Consider the following 15,928-nt stretch of genomic DNA (forward strand, 5'->3'; position numbering starts at 1 on the left):
CCACTCCACCAACGCTGCCACTCCCCCTCCCCAACGCTGCCACTCTCCACCCCCCCACCCCATCGCTGCCACTCTCCACCCCCCAACGCTGCCACTCTCCACCCCCCAACGCTGCCACTCCCCACCCCCCCCTTATAGAAGACACACCAGTTCTGGCTCATTATACACACATCACCTCCAAGCTGCTGCCACTCCCCCCCCCCCCCCCCAACGCTGCCACTCTCCACCCCCCCACCCCATCGCTGCCACTCTCCACCCCCCAACGCTGCCACTCCCCACCCCCCCCTTATAGAAGACACACCAGTTCTGGCTCATTATACACACATCACATCCAAGCTGCTGCCACTCCCCCCCCCCCCCCCCCCAACGCTGCCACTCTCCACCCCATCGCTGCCACTCTCCACCCCCCAACGCTGCCACTCCCCACCCCCCCCTTATAGAAGACACACCAGTTCTGGCTCATTATACACACATCACATCCAAGCTGCTGCCACTCCCCCCCCCCCCCAACGCTGCCACTCTCCACCCCATCGCTGCCACTCTCCACCCCCCAACGCTGCCACTCCCCACCCCCCCCCTTATAGAAGACACACCAGTTCTGGCTCATTATACACACATCACATCCAAGCTGCTGCCACTCCCCCCCCCCCCCCCACCAACGCTGCCACTCTCCACCCCCCCACCCCATCGCTGCCACTCTCCACCCCCCTTATAGAAGACGCACCAGTTCTGGCTCATTATACACACATCACATCCAAGCTGCTGCCACTCCCCCCCCCCCCCCCCCCCCAACGCTGCCACTCTCCACCCCATCGCTGCCACTCTCCACCCCCCAACGCTGCCACTCCCCACCCCCCCCTTATAGAAGACACACCAGTTCTGGCTCATTATACACACATCACATCCAAGCTGCTGCCACTCCCCCCCCCCCCCAACGCTGCCACTCTCCACCCCATCGCTGCCACTCTCCACCCCCCAACGCTGCCACTCCCCACCCCCCCCTTATAGAAGACACACCAGTTCTGGCTCATTATACACACATCACATCCAAGCTGCTGCCACTCCCCCCCCCCCCCCCACCAACGCTGCCACTCTCCACCCCCCCACCCCATCGCTGCCACTCTCCACCCCCCTTATAGAAGACGCACCAGTTCTGGCTCATTATACACACATCACATCCAAGCTGCTGCCACTCCCCACCACCCCCCACTCTCCACTCTCCACCGCCCCCCCAATAGCTGCCACTCTCCAACCACTCTGCACCCCATCACTGTCCCTCTCCCCCCCCCCCGCCACTCTCCACCCCATCGCTGCCACTCTCCATCCCCCCCAATCGCTGCCACTCTCCACCCCCCCTTCTAGAAGACGCACCAGTTCTGGCTCATTATACAAACATCACATCCAAGCTGCTGCCACTCCCCACCACCCCCCCATCGCTGCCACTCTCCACCCCATCGCTGCCACTCTCCACCCCATCGCTGCCACTCTCCCCCCCCCCACCCCATCGCTGCCACTCTCCAACCACTCTGCACCCCATCACTGTCCCTCTCCACCCCCCCCCCCCCATTTGCTGTCACTCTCCAACCACTCTGCACCCCATCACTGTCCCTCTCCACCCCCCCACCCCATCGCTGCCACTCTCCAACCACTCTGCACCCCATCACTGTCCCTCTCCACCTCCCCCCCCCCCAATCGCTGCCACTCTGCATTCAATCTCTCCACCCCCCCACCCCATCGCTGCCACTCTCCACCCCCCCACCCCATCGCTGCCACTCTCCAACCACTCTGCACCCCATCACTGTCCCTCTCCACCTCCCCCCCCCCCAATTGCTGCCACTCTGCATTCAATCTCTCCACCCCCCCACCCCATCGCTGCCACTCTCCACCCCCCCACCCCATCGCTGCCACTCTCCAACCCCTCTGCACCCCATCACTGTCCCTCTCCACCCCCCCCCCCCAATCGCTGCCACTCTGCATTCAATCTCTCCACCCCAATCGCTGCCGATTTCTACACACAGCAGACAGAGAGGTCATACCGGCATCTTCTGGGTCGGTGTCAGACGATCGCTGATCCTGGGAAGACAGGAGATCCTGGATCTGCAACACCAGAAGTACAAATTACCATCCGTCATCCAACCAGCAATGTCACTGTCCACATGCCGCCGCCCATGGGGACACCATGGGGACACCGAGACTGTCCATACTGCCTGAGGCTCCACCCATACACAGAGACTCCACCCAGTCTTCTCCCGGACACTTTATTGCACAGAGTGAGGGGGCGTGTCCGATACAATCACATGACCAGTCCCAGTGGATGCACCGCACCGCAGACAGAGGAGGGTCATTGCAGCATCACTATCTAGGGACGGGGGAGGGGTTCTGGGAAAACAATGAGCCAATCACACGGGAGATGGGTGATAGCACGGCTCCACGTCACAGCAACGCGGCCACTTACATACAGCGAGGGAAAAATGGTATTTGATTGGCTGCCAATTGTGACAAAAACGATCGGTCTCTGTAATTTTATTGGTCGGATTATTATAACAGGGAGAGAATAAAAATATCCAGAAAAACACATTTCATAAAAGTTATAAATTGATTTGCCTTTTAATGAGTGAAATAAGTATGTGAACCCCTCACAGAACGTGACTTGGCGATTGGTGGAGAATCCCTTGTTGGGGGTCACAGAGGTCAGACGTTTCTTGGAGTTGGCCTCCAGGTTCTCACACATCTCAGGAGGGATTTTCTCCTCTTTGCAGATCCTCTCCAAGTCATTAAGGTTTCTAGGCTGATGTTTGGTAACTCGAATTTTCTATGGGATTAAGGTCTGGAGACTGGCTGGGCCACTCCAGGATCTTCATGTGCTTCTTCTTGAGCCCCTCCTTTTGCCTTGGGGGGGAATGGTGTTCTCCACGGATGACGGTGGGGGGGGGGGGATGTTCTCCACGGATGACGGTGGGGGGGGGGGGATGGTGTTCTCCACGGATGACGGTGGGGGGGATGGTGTTCTCCACGGACGACAATGGGGGGGGGGGGGACGGTGTTCTCCACGGACGACAATGGGGGGGGGGGGAGATGGTGTTCTCCACGGATGACGGTGTTCTCCACGGATGACGGTGGGGGGGGGGGGGTGTTCTCCACGGATGACGGTGGGGGGGATGGTGTTCTCCACGGATGACGGTGGGGGGGGGGGGGGTGTTCTCCACGGATGACGGTGGGGGGGGGGGATGGTGTTCTCCACTGACGACGGTGGGGGGGGGGGGTGGTGTTCTCCACTGACGACGGTGGGGGGGGATGGTGTTCTCCACTGACGACGGTGGGGGGGGGATGGTGTTCTCCACTGACGACGGTGGGGGGGGGGATGGTGTTCTCCACGGATGACGGTGGGGGGGGGGTGGTGTTCTCCGCGGACGACGGTGGGGGGGATGGTGTTCTCCACGGATGACGGTGGGGGGGGGGATGGTGTTCTCCACGGATGACGGTGGGGGGGGGGATGGTGTTCTCCACTGACGACGGTGGGGGGGGGGATGGTGTTCTCCACTGACGACGGTGGGGGGGGATGGTGTTCTCCACTGACGACGGTGGGGGGGGGGTGGTGTTCTCCACTGACGACGGTGGGGGGGGGGATGGTGTTCTCCACGGATGACGGTGGGGGGGGGTGGTGTTCTCCGCGGACGACGGTGGGGGGGATGGTGTTCTCTACGGACGACGGTGGGGGGGATGGTGTTCTCCGCGGACGACGGTGGGGGGGGATGGTGTTCTCTACGGACGACGGTGGGGGGGATGGTGTTCTCTACGGACGACGGTGGGGGGGGGGGGGATGGTGTTCTCCACGGATGACGGTGGGGGGATGGTGTTCTCCACAGATGACGGTGGGGGGGGGGATGGTGTTCTCTACGGACGACGGTGGGGGGGATGGTGTTCTCCACGGATGACGGTGGGGGGATGGTGTTCTCCACGGATGACGGTGGGGGGATGGTGTTCGCCACGGATGACGGTGGGGGGATGGTGTTCTCCACAGATGACGGTGGGGGGATGGTGTTCTCCACGGATGACGGTGGGGGGATGGTGTTCTCCACGGATGACGGTGGGGGATGGTGTTCTCCATGTATGATGGTGGGGGATGGTGTTCTCCACGGATGACGGTGGGGGGATGGTGTTCTCCACGGATGACGGTGGGGGATGGTGTTCTCCATGTATGATGGTGGGGGATGGTGTTCTCCACGGATGACGGTGGGGGGATGGTGTTCTCCACAGATGACGGTGGGGGGATGGTGTTCTCCACAGATGACGGTGGGGGGATGGTGTTCTCCATGGATGACGGTGGGGGGATGGTGTTCTCCACAGATGACGGTGGGGGGATGGTGTTCTCCACGGATGACGGTGGGGGATGGTGTTCTCCACAGATGACGGTGGGGGGATGGTGTTCTCCACAGATGACGGTGGGGGGATGGTGTTCTCCACAGATGACGGTGGGGGGATGGTGTTCTCCATGGATGACGGTGGGGGGAATGGTGTTCTTGGGGGTCATAGGCAGCCTTCCTCCTCCTCCAAACACGGAGAGTTGAGTTGATGCCAAAGATCTGGATTTTGGTCTCCTCTGACCACAACCCCTCCCCCCAGTTCTCCTCTGAATCATTCAGATGTTGATTATCAGACATCAGACGGGGGGCTGTCATGTGATTTCCTGAGCAGGGGGACCTTGCGGGGGCTGCAGGATTCCAGTCCCTCCCGGTGTAGTGTGTCACCGATTGTTTACTTGGTGACGATGGTCCCAGCGGAGATCAGTGAGAAGATTCTCCCGTGTAGTTCTGGGCGGATTCCTCGCCGTTCTCATGATCATTGATTCTCCAGGAGGGGAGATCTTGTATGGAGCCCCGGACTGAGGAGAGTGACCGTTATTTTGTGTTTCCTCCATTAGTGAATAATCCCACCAGCTGTTGTCTCCTCCCACCAGCTGTTGTCTCCTCCCACCAGCTGTTGTCTCCTCCCACCAAGATGCTTGGCGAGGGTCTTGTAGCCCATTCCAGCCTTGTGTAGATCTCCAATCTTCTCCCCGACATCCTTGGACAGATCTTCGGTCTTGGTGGAGAGATTGGAATCTGATTGAATGATTCTGTGGACAGGTGTCTTTTATACAGGTAACAAGCTGAGAATAGGAGCACTCCCTTTAAGAGAGAGTTCTCCTAATCTCAGCTTGTTACTTGTATTGAAGACACCTGGGAGACAGAAATCTTGCTGATTGATTGGGGGGTTCACATACTTATTCCACTCATTAAAATGCAAATCAATTTATAACTTTTATGAAATGCGTTTTTCTGGATATTTTTGTTGCGATTCTCTCACTGTTCTAATAAACCGACCAATAAAATTATAGAGGCCGATCGTTTCTTTGTCAGTGGGCAAAACAGAGATTGTCCCCCAAAAAGTCTCCTGAACCCGCCTCTTCCCGGAGCACCCAATTACAGGTTACACAACATGGGGGGGGGGGGGGGGATGACACGAAACCTGACACCCCCACAAAGGTTGGATTCAGGAGATTCTTCTTTGCAGGAACAATCTGCGGTGACACTTTCACTTTCAGGATGGAGTCACTTTAGGAACACAGAAATGGGACTCATGGAACAGTGAGGGGGGGGGTATATCTGGGTTATTGGCTCCTCCTCCCCTATACTCACACTGGCCAGGCTGGAGTCCAGGTCGGTAAGCGGAAGTTCCAGCCCACTCAGAGCCGGACTGAAGAGCTGCAAGAGAAGGAGGAGACTCGTGAGACACACCCCTTAGTCCAGGGATTGGGGAAGGGTCAGTGCACACCTCTTAGGCTTTGGGAAGAAGGGTAGTGGTGGTCAGTACACACCTCTTAGGCTTTGGGAAGAAGGGTAGTGGTGGTCAGTACACACCTCTTAGGCTTTGGGAAGAAGGGTAGTGGTGGTCAGTACACACCTCTTAGGCTTTGGGAAGAAGGGTAGTGGTGGTCAGTACACACCTCGTAGCGTGCGGGAAGAAGGGTAGTGGTGGTCAGTACACACCTCGTAGGGTGCGGGAAGAAGGGTAATGGTGGTCAGTACACACCTCGTAGGGTGCGGGAAGAAGGGTAGGGGTGGTCAGTACACACCTCGTAGCGTGCGGGAAGAAGGGTAGTGGTGGTCAGTACACACCTCGTAGCGTGCGGGAAGAAGGGTAGTGGTGGTCAGTACACACCGCGTAGCGTGCGGGAAGAAGGGTAGGGGTGGTCAGTACACACCTCGTAGGGTGCGGGAAGAAGGGTAATGGTGGTCAGTACACACCTCGTAGCGTGCGGGAAGAAGGGTAATGGTGGTCAGTACACACCTCGTAGGGTGCGGGAAGAAGGGTAGTGGTGGTCAGTACACACCTCTTAGGCTTCGGGAAGAAGGGTAGTGGTGGTCAGTACACACCTCTTAGGCTTTGGGAAGAAGGGTAGTGGTGGTCAGTACACACCTCGTAGCGTGCGGGAAGAAGGGTAGTGGTGGTCAGTACACACCTCATAGCGTGCGGGAAGAAGGGTAGTGGTGGTCAGTACACACCTCGTAGGGTGCGGGAAGAAGGGTAGTGGTGGTCAGTACACACCTCGTAGGGTGCGGGAAGAAGGGTAGTGGTGGTCAGTACACACCTCTTAGGCTTCGGGAAGAAGGGTAGTGGTGGTCAGTACACACCTCATAGCATGCGGGAAGAAGGGTAGTGGTGGTCAGTACACACCTCGTAGGGTGCGGGAAGAAGGGTAGTGGGGGTCAGTACACACCTCGTAGGGTGCGGGAAGAAGGGTAGGGGTGGTCAGTACACACCTCGTAGGGTGCGGGAAGAAGGGTAGTGGTGGTCAGTACACACCTCGTAGGGTGCGGGAAGAAGGGTAGTGGTGGTCAGTACACACCTCTTAGGCTTCGGGAAGAAGGGTAGTGGTGGTCAGTACACACCTCATAGCATGCGGGAAGAAGGGTAGTGGTGGTCAGTACACACCTCGTAGCGTGCGGGAAGAAGGGTAGTGGTGGTCAGTACACACCTCGTAGGGTGCGGGAAGAAGGGTAGTGGTGGTCAGTACACACCTCGTAGCGTGCGGGAAGAAGGGTAGTGGTGGTCAGTACACACCTCTTAGGCTTCGGGAAGAAGGGTAATGGTGGTCAGTACACACCTCGTAGCGTGCGGGAAGAAGGGTAGTGGTGGTCAGTACACACCTCGTAGCGTGCGGGAAGAAGGGTAATGGTGGTCAGTACACACCTCGTAGCGTGCGGGAAGAAGGGTAATGGTGGTCAGTACACACCTCGTAGCGTGCGGGAAGAAGGGTAGTGGTGGTCAGTACACACCTCGTAGCGTGCGGGAAGAAGGGTAATGGTGGTCAGTACACGCCTCGTAGCCTTACACTACTACACCGCACCAGCCAGGCACAGTGTTTGTAAACACTTCATGGTGGTGCACCGGCTGCGGCTCGGAAAGAGGGCCCTGCGGGGACACAAACCTTGCTATAGGGGTGCAACACATGCTGGTATAGGGGGAGACACTACTATAGGAGGGGACACGCACTGCTATGGGGGGGGCGGGAACACATGCTGGTATAGGGGGAGACACTACTATAGGAGGGGACACGCACTGCTATGGGGGGGGGCGGGAACACATGCTGGTATAGGGGGAGACACTACTATAGGAGGGGACACGTGCTGCTATGGGGGGGGCGGGAACACATGCTGGTATAGGGGGAGACACTACTATAGGAGGGGACACGCACTGCTATGGGGGGGGCGGGAACACATGCTGGTATAGGGGGAGACACTACTATAGGAGGGGACACGTGCTGCTATGGGGGGGGCGGGAACACATGCTGGTATAGGGGGAGACACTACTATAGGAGGGGACACGCGCTGCTATGGGGGGGGCGGGAACACATGCTGGTATAGGGGGAGACACTACTATAGGAGGGGACACGCGCTGCTATGGGGGGGGCGGGAACACATGCTGGTATAGGGGGAGACACTACTATAGGAGGGGACACGTGCTGCTATGGGGGGGGCGGGAACACATGCTGGTATAGGGGGAGACACTACTATAGGAGGGGACACGCGCTTCTATGGGGGGGGGGGGCAACACATGCTGGTATAGGGGGAGACACTACTATAGGAGGGGACACGCACTGCTATGGGGGGGGGGTACTCACGTCCAGGAGGGCTCCGGAGTCCACACTGAAGTTGTGGGTGTTGAAGATGCTCTGCAGACTGTCCAGACCCGAGTCAATGACGTCCACGTGGTCATTCAGGTCGTTCCTGAGGAGGAGGAGAAAGGCGATCAGAACATGAAAAGCTGAAAATAACATAGGAGAGGACATGGGGGGCGGGACCAGGAGGAGGGGCGGGACCAGGAGGAGGGGCGGGACCAGGAGGAGGGGCTAAAGAGGGGTGAGGAGGGCTTGTGAGATTAGAATACAGGAAAAAAAGAGGCGTGGTCTGAGGGCTGCAAGTATCTGAGCATGACCAACATAATCGATCAATCGCTCCCCATATCATGTGATCGGTATTTACCCAGAACCTTCTCATTACCCAGAATGCACCGCTTTCTATGGCCGAGTTTTATGTGACTGAAGAATTGGCCATTTCATACGGCAATCTTCCCTGGCAGCCCACCGACCCATCCCCCCAATATGTGCCTCTATATATGGGAGAGAGTCTAGGGGAGAGAGAGAGAGAGAGAGTCTAGGGGAGAGAGAGAGAGAGAGAGTCTAGGGGAGAGAGAGAGAGAGAGAGAGAGAGAGAGAGAGTCTAGGAGAGAGAGAGAGAGAGAGAGAGAGAGAGAGAGAGAGAGAGAGAGAGAGAGAGAGAGAGAGAGAGTCTAGGAGAGAGAGAGAGAGAGTCTAGGAGAGAGAGAGAGAGAGTCTAGGAGAGAGAGAGAGAGAGAGAGAGAGAGAGAGAGAGAGAGAGAGAGAGAGAGAGAGAGAGAGAGAGAGAGAGAGTCTACAACGAGAGAGAGAGAGAGAGAGAGAGAGAGAGAGATTCTACAACGAGAGAGAGAGAGAGAGAGAGAGAGAGAGAGAGAGAGAGAGAGAGAGAGAGTCTACAACGAGAGAGAGAGAGAGAGAGAGAGAGAGAGAGAGAGAGAGAGAGTCTACAACGAGAGAGAGAGAGAGAGAGAGAGAGAGAGAGAGAGAGAGAGAGAGAGAGAGAGAGAGAGAGAGAGAGAGAGAGAGAGAGAGAGAGAGAGAGAGAGAGAGAGAGAGAGAGAGAGAAGGAAGAGAGGAATATGAGAGAAGAAGAAAAAAAAGGGGAGAGGAGAGAAGGGAGGATAGTGAAGAAATAATGAAGAGTATAATACAGGGAGGATACAGGGAACAGTTGTAGTGAATTGGTGACCCCAGACACAGGAGAGGGTGGAGAGTTTGGCAGCGATCCGGTGTGTATTGGACAGAATAAAAGGGACCCCTAAGAGCCCAGAAAAAAAACAGATCTAACCCAGGCTCGCTTCTGCTCTGCAGTGAGGAGGATGAGCAGCAGGTGGCGCTGGGTAATAGACGGGACACTTCTGACATCTGCCGACTGCAAGTGATGCTGAAAGAGACAAACATAAGAGTATGGGGAGAGCACAGAGAGAGGAACAGCAGAGGGGCCCCGTGTCCCCCCCACTACACAGCACAGAGAGAGAGGAACAGCACTGGATGATGTCACAGCGGGGCCCCGTCCACCCACCCAACACCAACCCCCAGTGGAGACCCATCCATTCAACAGCCCCCCGCTGGGCCCCGTTCACCCACCCAACCCCCGCCGGGCCTCGACCACCCACCCAACACCAACCCCCCGCTGGGCCCTGTTCACCCACCCAACCCCCGCCGGGCCTCGACCACCCACCCAACACCAACCCCCCGCTGGGCCCCGTTCACCCACCCAACCCCCGCCGGGCCTCGACCACCCACCCAACACCAACCCCCCGCTGGGCCCCGTTCACCCACCCAACCCCCGCCGGGCCTCGACCACCCACCCAACACCAACCCCCCGCTGGGCCCCGTTCACCCACCCAACCCCCGCCGGGCCTCGACCACCCACCCAACACCAACCCCCAGCGGGGCCCCATCCACCCACCCAACAGCAGCCCTCAGTAGGGCCCCATCCACCCACCCAACAGCAGCCCTCAGCGAGGCCCCATCCACCCACCCAACAGCAGCCCTCAGCGAGGCCCCATCCACCCACCCAACAGCAGCCCTCAGTAGGGCCCCATCCACCCACCCAACGGGCCGCCACAGCAGTGTGCAGTCAGTATGATCCTCCAATCTATGATTGCACACTTACACCGTAGCAGTGTGCGGTCAGTATGATCCTCCAATCTATGGTTGCACACTTACACCGTAGCAGTGTGCGGTCAGTCTCACTCACTTGTCCAGCCGGGCCACACTTAGGCAGGGCTGTGGAGGCGGGGCAGCTCCTCCCTCTTTGGCGGTCCCTTCGCTGGATTCGTTCTCCTGGAGAATGGAGTTGATGAAGGTGGAAGGTGACAGAACGTTCTCCTCCTGTGACACCGGGCTGTGCTCACTGAGGGCGGGGCTGCGCTCACTGAGGGCGGGGCTGCTGGGGGAGGACGGCTCTTCCTTGATGAGGATCACAGGACTGCGAGGAGGAGGAGGAGACATGACATCAGAGTCTGTCCAATGTACAGTACAGGACCCCGCCCCTTCATCCAATCAGAGACTCACCTGTCCTCCAGGCTGGGGCACGGGGACACCGAGGGGCTGGACTGGGAAACTTCCGTCACATCGGAGATGATGGGTCCTTCTAGGGGTTCCGGAGAGTAAAGAGCCGAGTCCGTGTATCCAGAGAAAGAGCCCTGCGCGGGGGATACAGAGAAATCAGCCTACAGCTCCGCCCCTAATACCGCCCTATGCTGGAGGGGAGACGCAGATATCAAATCCCCCCATCTACAGCCCCTCCCCTAATACCGCCCTATGCTGGAGGGGAGACACAAATATCAACTCCCCCATCTACAGCTCCGCCCCTTATACCGCCCTATGCTGGAGAGGAGACACAAATATCAACTCCCCCAATCTACAGCCCCTCCCCTAATACCGCCCTATGCTGGAGGGGAGACACAAATATCAACTCCCCCATCTACAGCTCCGCCCCTTATACCGCCCTATGCTGGAGGGGAGACGCAGATATCAAATCCCCCCATCTACAGCCCCTCCCCTAATACCGCCCTATGCTGGAGGGGAGACACAAATATCAACTCCTCCATCTACAGCTCCTCCCCTAATACCGCCCTATGCTGGAGGGGAGACGCAGATATCAACCCCCATCTACAGCCCCTCCCCTAATACCGCCCTATGCTGGAGGGGAGACGCAGATATCAACCCCCCCCCCCCATCTACAGCCCCTCCCCTAATACCGCCCTATGCTGGAGGGGAGACACAAATATCAACTCCCCCAATCTACAGCCCCTCCCCTAATACCGCCCTATGCTGGAGGGGAGACGCAGATATCAACCCCCATCTACAGCCCCTCCCCTAATACCGCCCTATGCTGGAGGGGAGACGCAGATATCAAACCCCCCCCCCCATCTACAGCCCCTCCCCTAATACCGCCCTATGCTGGAGGGGAGACACAAATATCAACTCCCCCATCTACAGCCCCTCCCCTAATACCGCCCTATGCTGGAGACACAAATATCAACTCCCCCATCTACAGCCCCTCCCCTAATACAACCCCCCTGCTGGAGGGGAGACACAAATATCAACTCCCTCCCCCATCTACAGCCCCTCCCCTAATACAACCTCCCTGCCGGAGGGGAGACGCAGATATCAAACCCCCCCATCTACAGCCCCTCCCCTAACACAACCCCCCTGCTGGAGGAGAGACGCAGATATCAATCCCCCCCCCCCGCAGCCCCTCCCCTAACACAACCCCCCTGCTGGAGGGGAGACGCAGATATCAACCCCCCCCCCATCTACAGCCCCTCCCCTAATACAACCCCCCTGCTGGAGGGGAGACACAAACCAAGCTCTGATCTACAGCCCCTCCCCTTATACCACCCCCTGCTGTGGGGGGGGGACGGACGACGACGGAAATCTACCTCTGACTTGGGCCCTCCCCTGCTGGAGACCCAGTGACATCACTTAGGATCTACCCCCTTCCCTCCCCCATTTCAGTAACCACAGAAGTTCCCACTCATTGGTTCCCCCTCCCACCCCCATTGCACTGATATCAAATGAGGATCTAATCCTCAGGGATCGTATATTTCCCCATGGACCCCAACCAGGTATGTCCACCCCCTCTGCCCACACTCACGGGGTAGGTGGCGCTCCCGTTGACATGCTCCAGGGAGTACTGGCGGCTGTACTTCGGTAGAGAATGGGCGGAGCTAGTGTCATTCAGCATGAGAGGTCTGCGGGAGGAAACACAGTCAGGTTATTATATAGGAGACCAACATGGCCGACATCTGGGGATCGGCATGGGAGATTGTTTTTATTACCTAACCCTGCTTTATACTTCTCCACAACTTTATCTCTGACCTGTCTGGTGTGTTCCTAGGCCTTCATGATGAGGTTTGTTCACTAAGGTTCTCCAACAAACCTCTGCAGGCTTCACAGAACAGCTGTATTTATACTGAGATTACATGACACACAGGTGGACTCTATTTAGAGGACTTCTGAAGGCAATTGGTGCCACTAGATTTTAGTTAGGGGTATCAGAGTAAAGGGGGCGCCATACAAACTTTTCACATATTTGTATCATTTTCCTTCCACTTCACAATTATGTGATACTTTGTGTCTCTCACATAAAATCCCAATAAAATACATTAAAGTTTTTGGTTGTAACAAAATGTGGGGAATAAAGGGGAAAACTAAAGCGCTGGTCAATACTCTCACCGTGAGGAAAAAATAATAAAACAATAATGTGAATAAATTAATAAATGCAGCTCAAATCTAAAATGTACTAACGACAAAGAATAATTTGAATAAAGTGAAATGATGAGCGCAAAAATTGATGAATAGTAAATAATAAACAATAATGAATATACATAAGATCCCCAATCAAGGGGAAAGAGCCAATGAGTGAATAAATTGTGTCCTCAATAAAATTATCACTCAAATCACTGTGGCAGTGATAACAAACAATAGAGCAGTGTCCTGTGCTTGTAAATAAAAGGAAAAATAAATGTCCCAAAGTAATCCACAATGAACTTGTGCATCCAAATAGAAGCGATCAAACATATGTGTCATATGTGTCCCAAAGTGATCGACAATATACTTGTGCATCAAAATAGAGATGTTAAAACACGATCCCACCGGCAGCTGAGCTCACGGAGCGCTTACCTTTCCAATGTGTTAAATCAGCGTGTGGAAACTCGGATGGAGACTTTCAAAACTTCCCTCTACTCAGATGAGTTAATACGATCCTCTGTGATGTTGCTTGGAGAACGTCAGCCCTCACTGTGGGTGGTCCGGGGCTACACCAAAATGGAGGCTCCGTATACGGAGCATGCACAGGCAATCAACGAGGTGTATAAAAGGAGGAAAAGAAAGAGGGGGCACCAAATGGTGAAATACTTCTTGGCAAACAGAAATGTATTGGTCCAAATAGTAAAATGCTCAACAGGAGCTTTAAAATCAAACGTAAAAACGGCAAGTATCGAATCTCCTCGAATGTGCGGACGGGGACATTCGATACTTGCCGTTTTTACGTTTGATTTTAAAGCTCCTGTTGAGCATTTTACTATTTGGACCAATACATTTCTGTTTGCCAAGAAGTATTTCACCATTTGGTGCCCCCTCTTTCTTTTCCTCCTTTTATACACCTCGTTGATTGCCTGTGCATGCTCCGTATACGGAGCCTCCATTTTGGTGTAGCCCCGGACCACCCACAGTGAGGGCTGACGTTCTCCAAGCAACATCACAGAGGATCGTATTAACTCATCTGAGTAGAGGGAAGTTTTGAAAGTCTCCATCCGAGTTTCCACACGCTGATTTAACACATTGGAAAGGTAAGCGCTCCGTGAGCTCAGCTGCCGGTGGGATCGTGTTTTAACATCTCTATTTTGATGCACAAGTATATTGTCGATCACTTTGGGACACATATGACACATATGTTTGATCGCTTCTATTTGGATGCACAAGTTCATTGTGGATTACTTTGGGACATTTATTTTTCCTTTTATTTACAAGCACAGGACACTGCTCTATTGTTTGTTATCACTGCCACAGTGATTTGAGTGATAATTTTATTGAGGACACAATTTATTCACTCATTGGCTCTTTCCCCTTGATTGGGGATCTTATGTATATTCATTATTGTTTATTATTTACTATTCATCAATTTTTGCGCTCATCATTTCACTTTATTCAAAATGTGGGGAATTTCAAGGGGTATGAATACTTTTTCAAGGCACTGTAATTAGAATGACATGGTCTCTACAACCTAACTACTATGTATTCACCCACAATGGATTGGCCTCTACAACCCAACCTGCTGGGTATCCCCACAATGGATTGGGCTCTACAACCCAACCTGCTGGGTATCCCCACAATGGATTGGGCTCTACAACCCAACCTGCTGGGTATCCCCACAATGGATTGTGCTCTACAACCCAACCTGCTGGGTATCACCACAATGGATTGGGCTCTACAACCCAACCAGCAAGACACCCCCACAATGGATTGGCCTCTACAACCCAACCTGCTGGGTATCCCCACAATGGATTGGGCTCTACAACCCAACCTGCTGGGTATCCCCACAATGGATTGGGCTCTACAACCCAACCTGCTGGGTATCCCCACAATGGATTGGCCTCTACAACCCAACCTGCTGGGTATCCCCACAATGGATTGGCCTCTACAACCCAACCTGCTGGGTATCACCACAATGGATTGGGCTCTACAACCCAACCAGCTGGGTATCCCCACAATGGATTGGGCTCTACAACCCAACCTGCTGGGTATCCCCACAATGGATTGGGCTCTACAACCCAACCTGCTGGGTATCCCCACAATGGATTGGGCTCTACAACCCAACCTGCTGGGTATCCCCACAATGGATTGTGCTCTACAACCCAACCTGCTGGGAATCCCCACAATGGATTGGGCTCTACAACCCAACCAGCTGGGTATCCCCACAATGGATTGGGCTCTACAACCCAACCTGCTGGGTATCCCCACAATGGATTGGGCTCTACAACCCAACCTGCTGGGTATCCCCACACAATGTATTGGGCTCTACAACCCAACCTGCTGGGTATCCCCACAATGGATTGGGCTCTACAACCCAACCTGCTGGGTATCCCCACAATATATTGGGCTCTACAACCCAACCTGCTGGGTATCCCCACACAATGTATTGGGCTCTACAACCCAACCTGCTGGGTATCCCTACAATGGATTGGGCTCTACAACCCAACCAGCAAGACACCCCCACAATGGATTGGGCTCTACAACCCAACCTGCTGGGTATCCCCACAATGAATTGGCCTCTACAACCCAACCTGCTGGGTATCCCCACAATGGATTGGGCTCTACAACCCAACCTGCTGGGTATCCCCACAATGGATTGGCCTCTACAACCCAACCTGCTGGGTATCCCCACATAATTGCACAACCTCTGCAGCCTAATCTGCTGTGAATTTCTACAATGGCACAGGCCCACTGGCACCGGTCCCGATTCATTCTCTCTGGGCCTGAGGTTTAATAATCTGTTATTGGTTCAGTAATGGAAATCTGATAATCTGTGGGTGGTAGAGCCCAATCCATTGTGGGGATCACCAGCAGGATCAGTGGTAGAGCCCAATCCATTGTGGGGATCACCAGCAGGATCAGTGGTAGAGCCCAATCCATTGTGGGGATCACCAGCAGGATCAGTGGTAGAGCCCAATCCATTGTGGGGATCACCAGCAGGATCAGTGGTAGAGCCCAATCCATTGTGGGGATCACCAGCAGGATCAGTGGTAGAGCCCA

General features: G+C 55.3%; 1 protein-coding gene across 2 annotated transcripts in view; it reads right to left on the reverse strand.

Annotated features, from left to right (window-relative positions):
- The window catches only part of HSF1 (heat shock transcription factor 1), a 44,278-nt gene that overhangs the window by 1,433 nt on the left and 26,917 nt on the right, over nt 1-15,928 (reverse strand). Inside the window, exons 8-14 of one of the 2 annotated variants that reach the window (XM_040334352.1) lie at nt 12,270-12,366; nt 10,682-10,812; nt 10,365-10,595; nt 9,450-9,545; nt 8,165-8,270; nt 5,679-5,744; nt 2,037-2,097 (exon numbers count right to left, since the gene is read on the reverse strand). In XM_040334352.1, coding sequence (XP_040190286.1) covers nt 2,037-2,097; nt 5,679-5,744; nt 8,165-8,270; nt 9,450-9,545; nt 10,365-10,595; nt 10,682-10,812; nt 12,270-12,366 — 788 coding nt within the window. The remainder of the gene's footprint in view (nt 1-2,036; nt 2,098-5,678; nt 5,745-8,164; nt 8,271-9,449; nt 9,546-10,364; nt 10,596-10,681; nt 10,813-12,269; nt 12,367-15,928) is intronic. The other variant, XM_040334353.1, reaches the window with a different exon arrangement.

This window comes from Rana temporaria (assembly GCF_905171775.1).
Source record: "Rana temporaria chromosome 5 unlocalized genomic scaffold, aRanTem1.1 chr5z, whole genome shotgun sequence".
Classification (NCBI taxonomy): domain Eukaryota; kingdom Metazoa; phylum Chordata; class Amphibia; order Anura; family Ranidae; genus Rana; species Rana temporaria.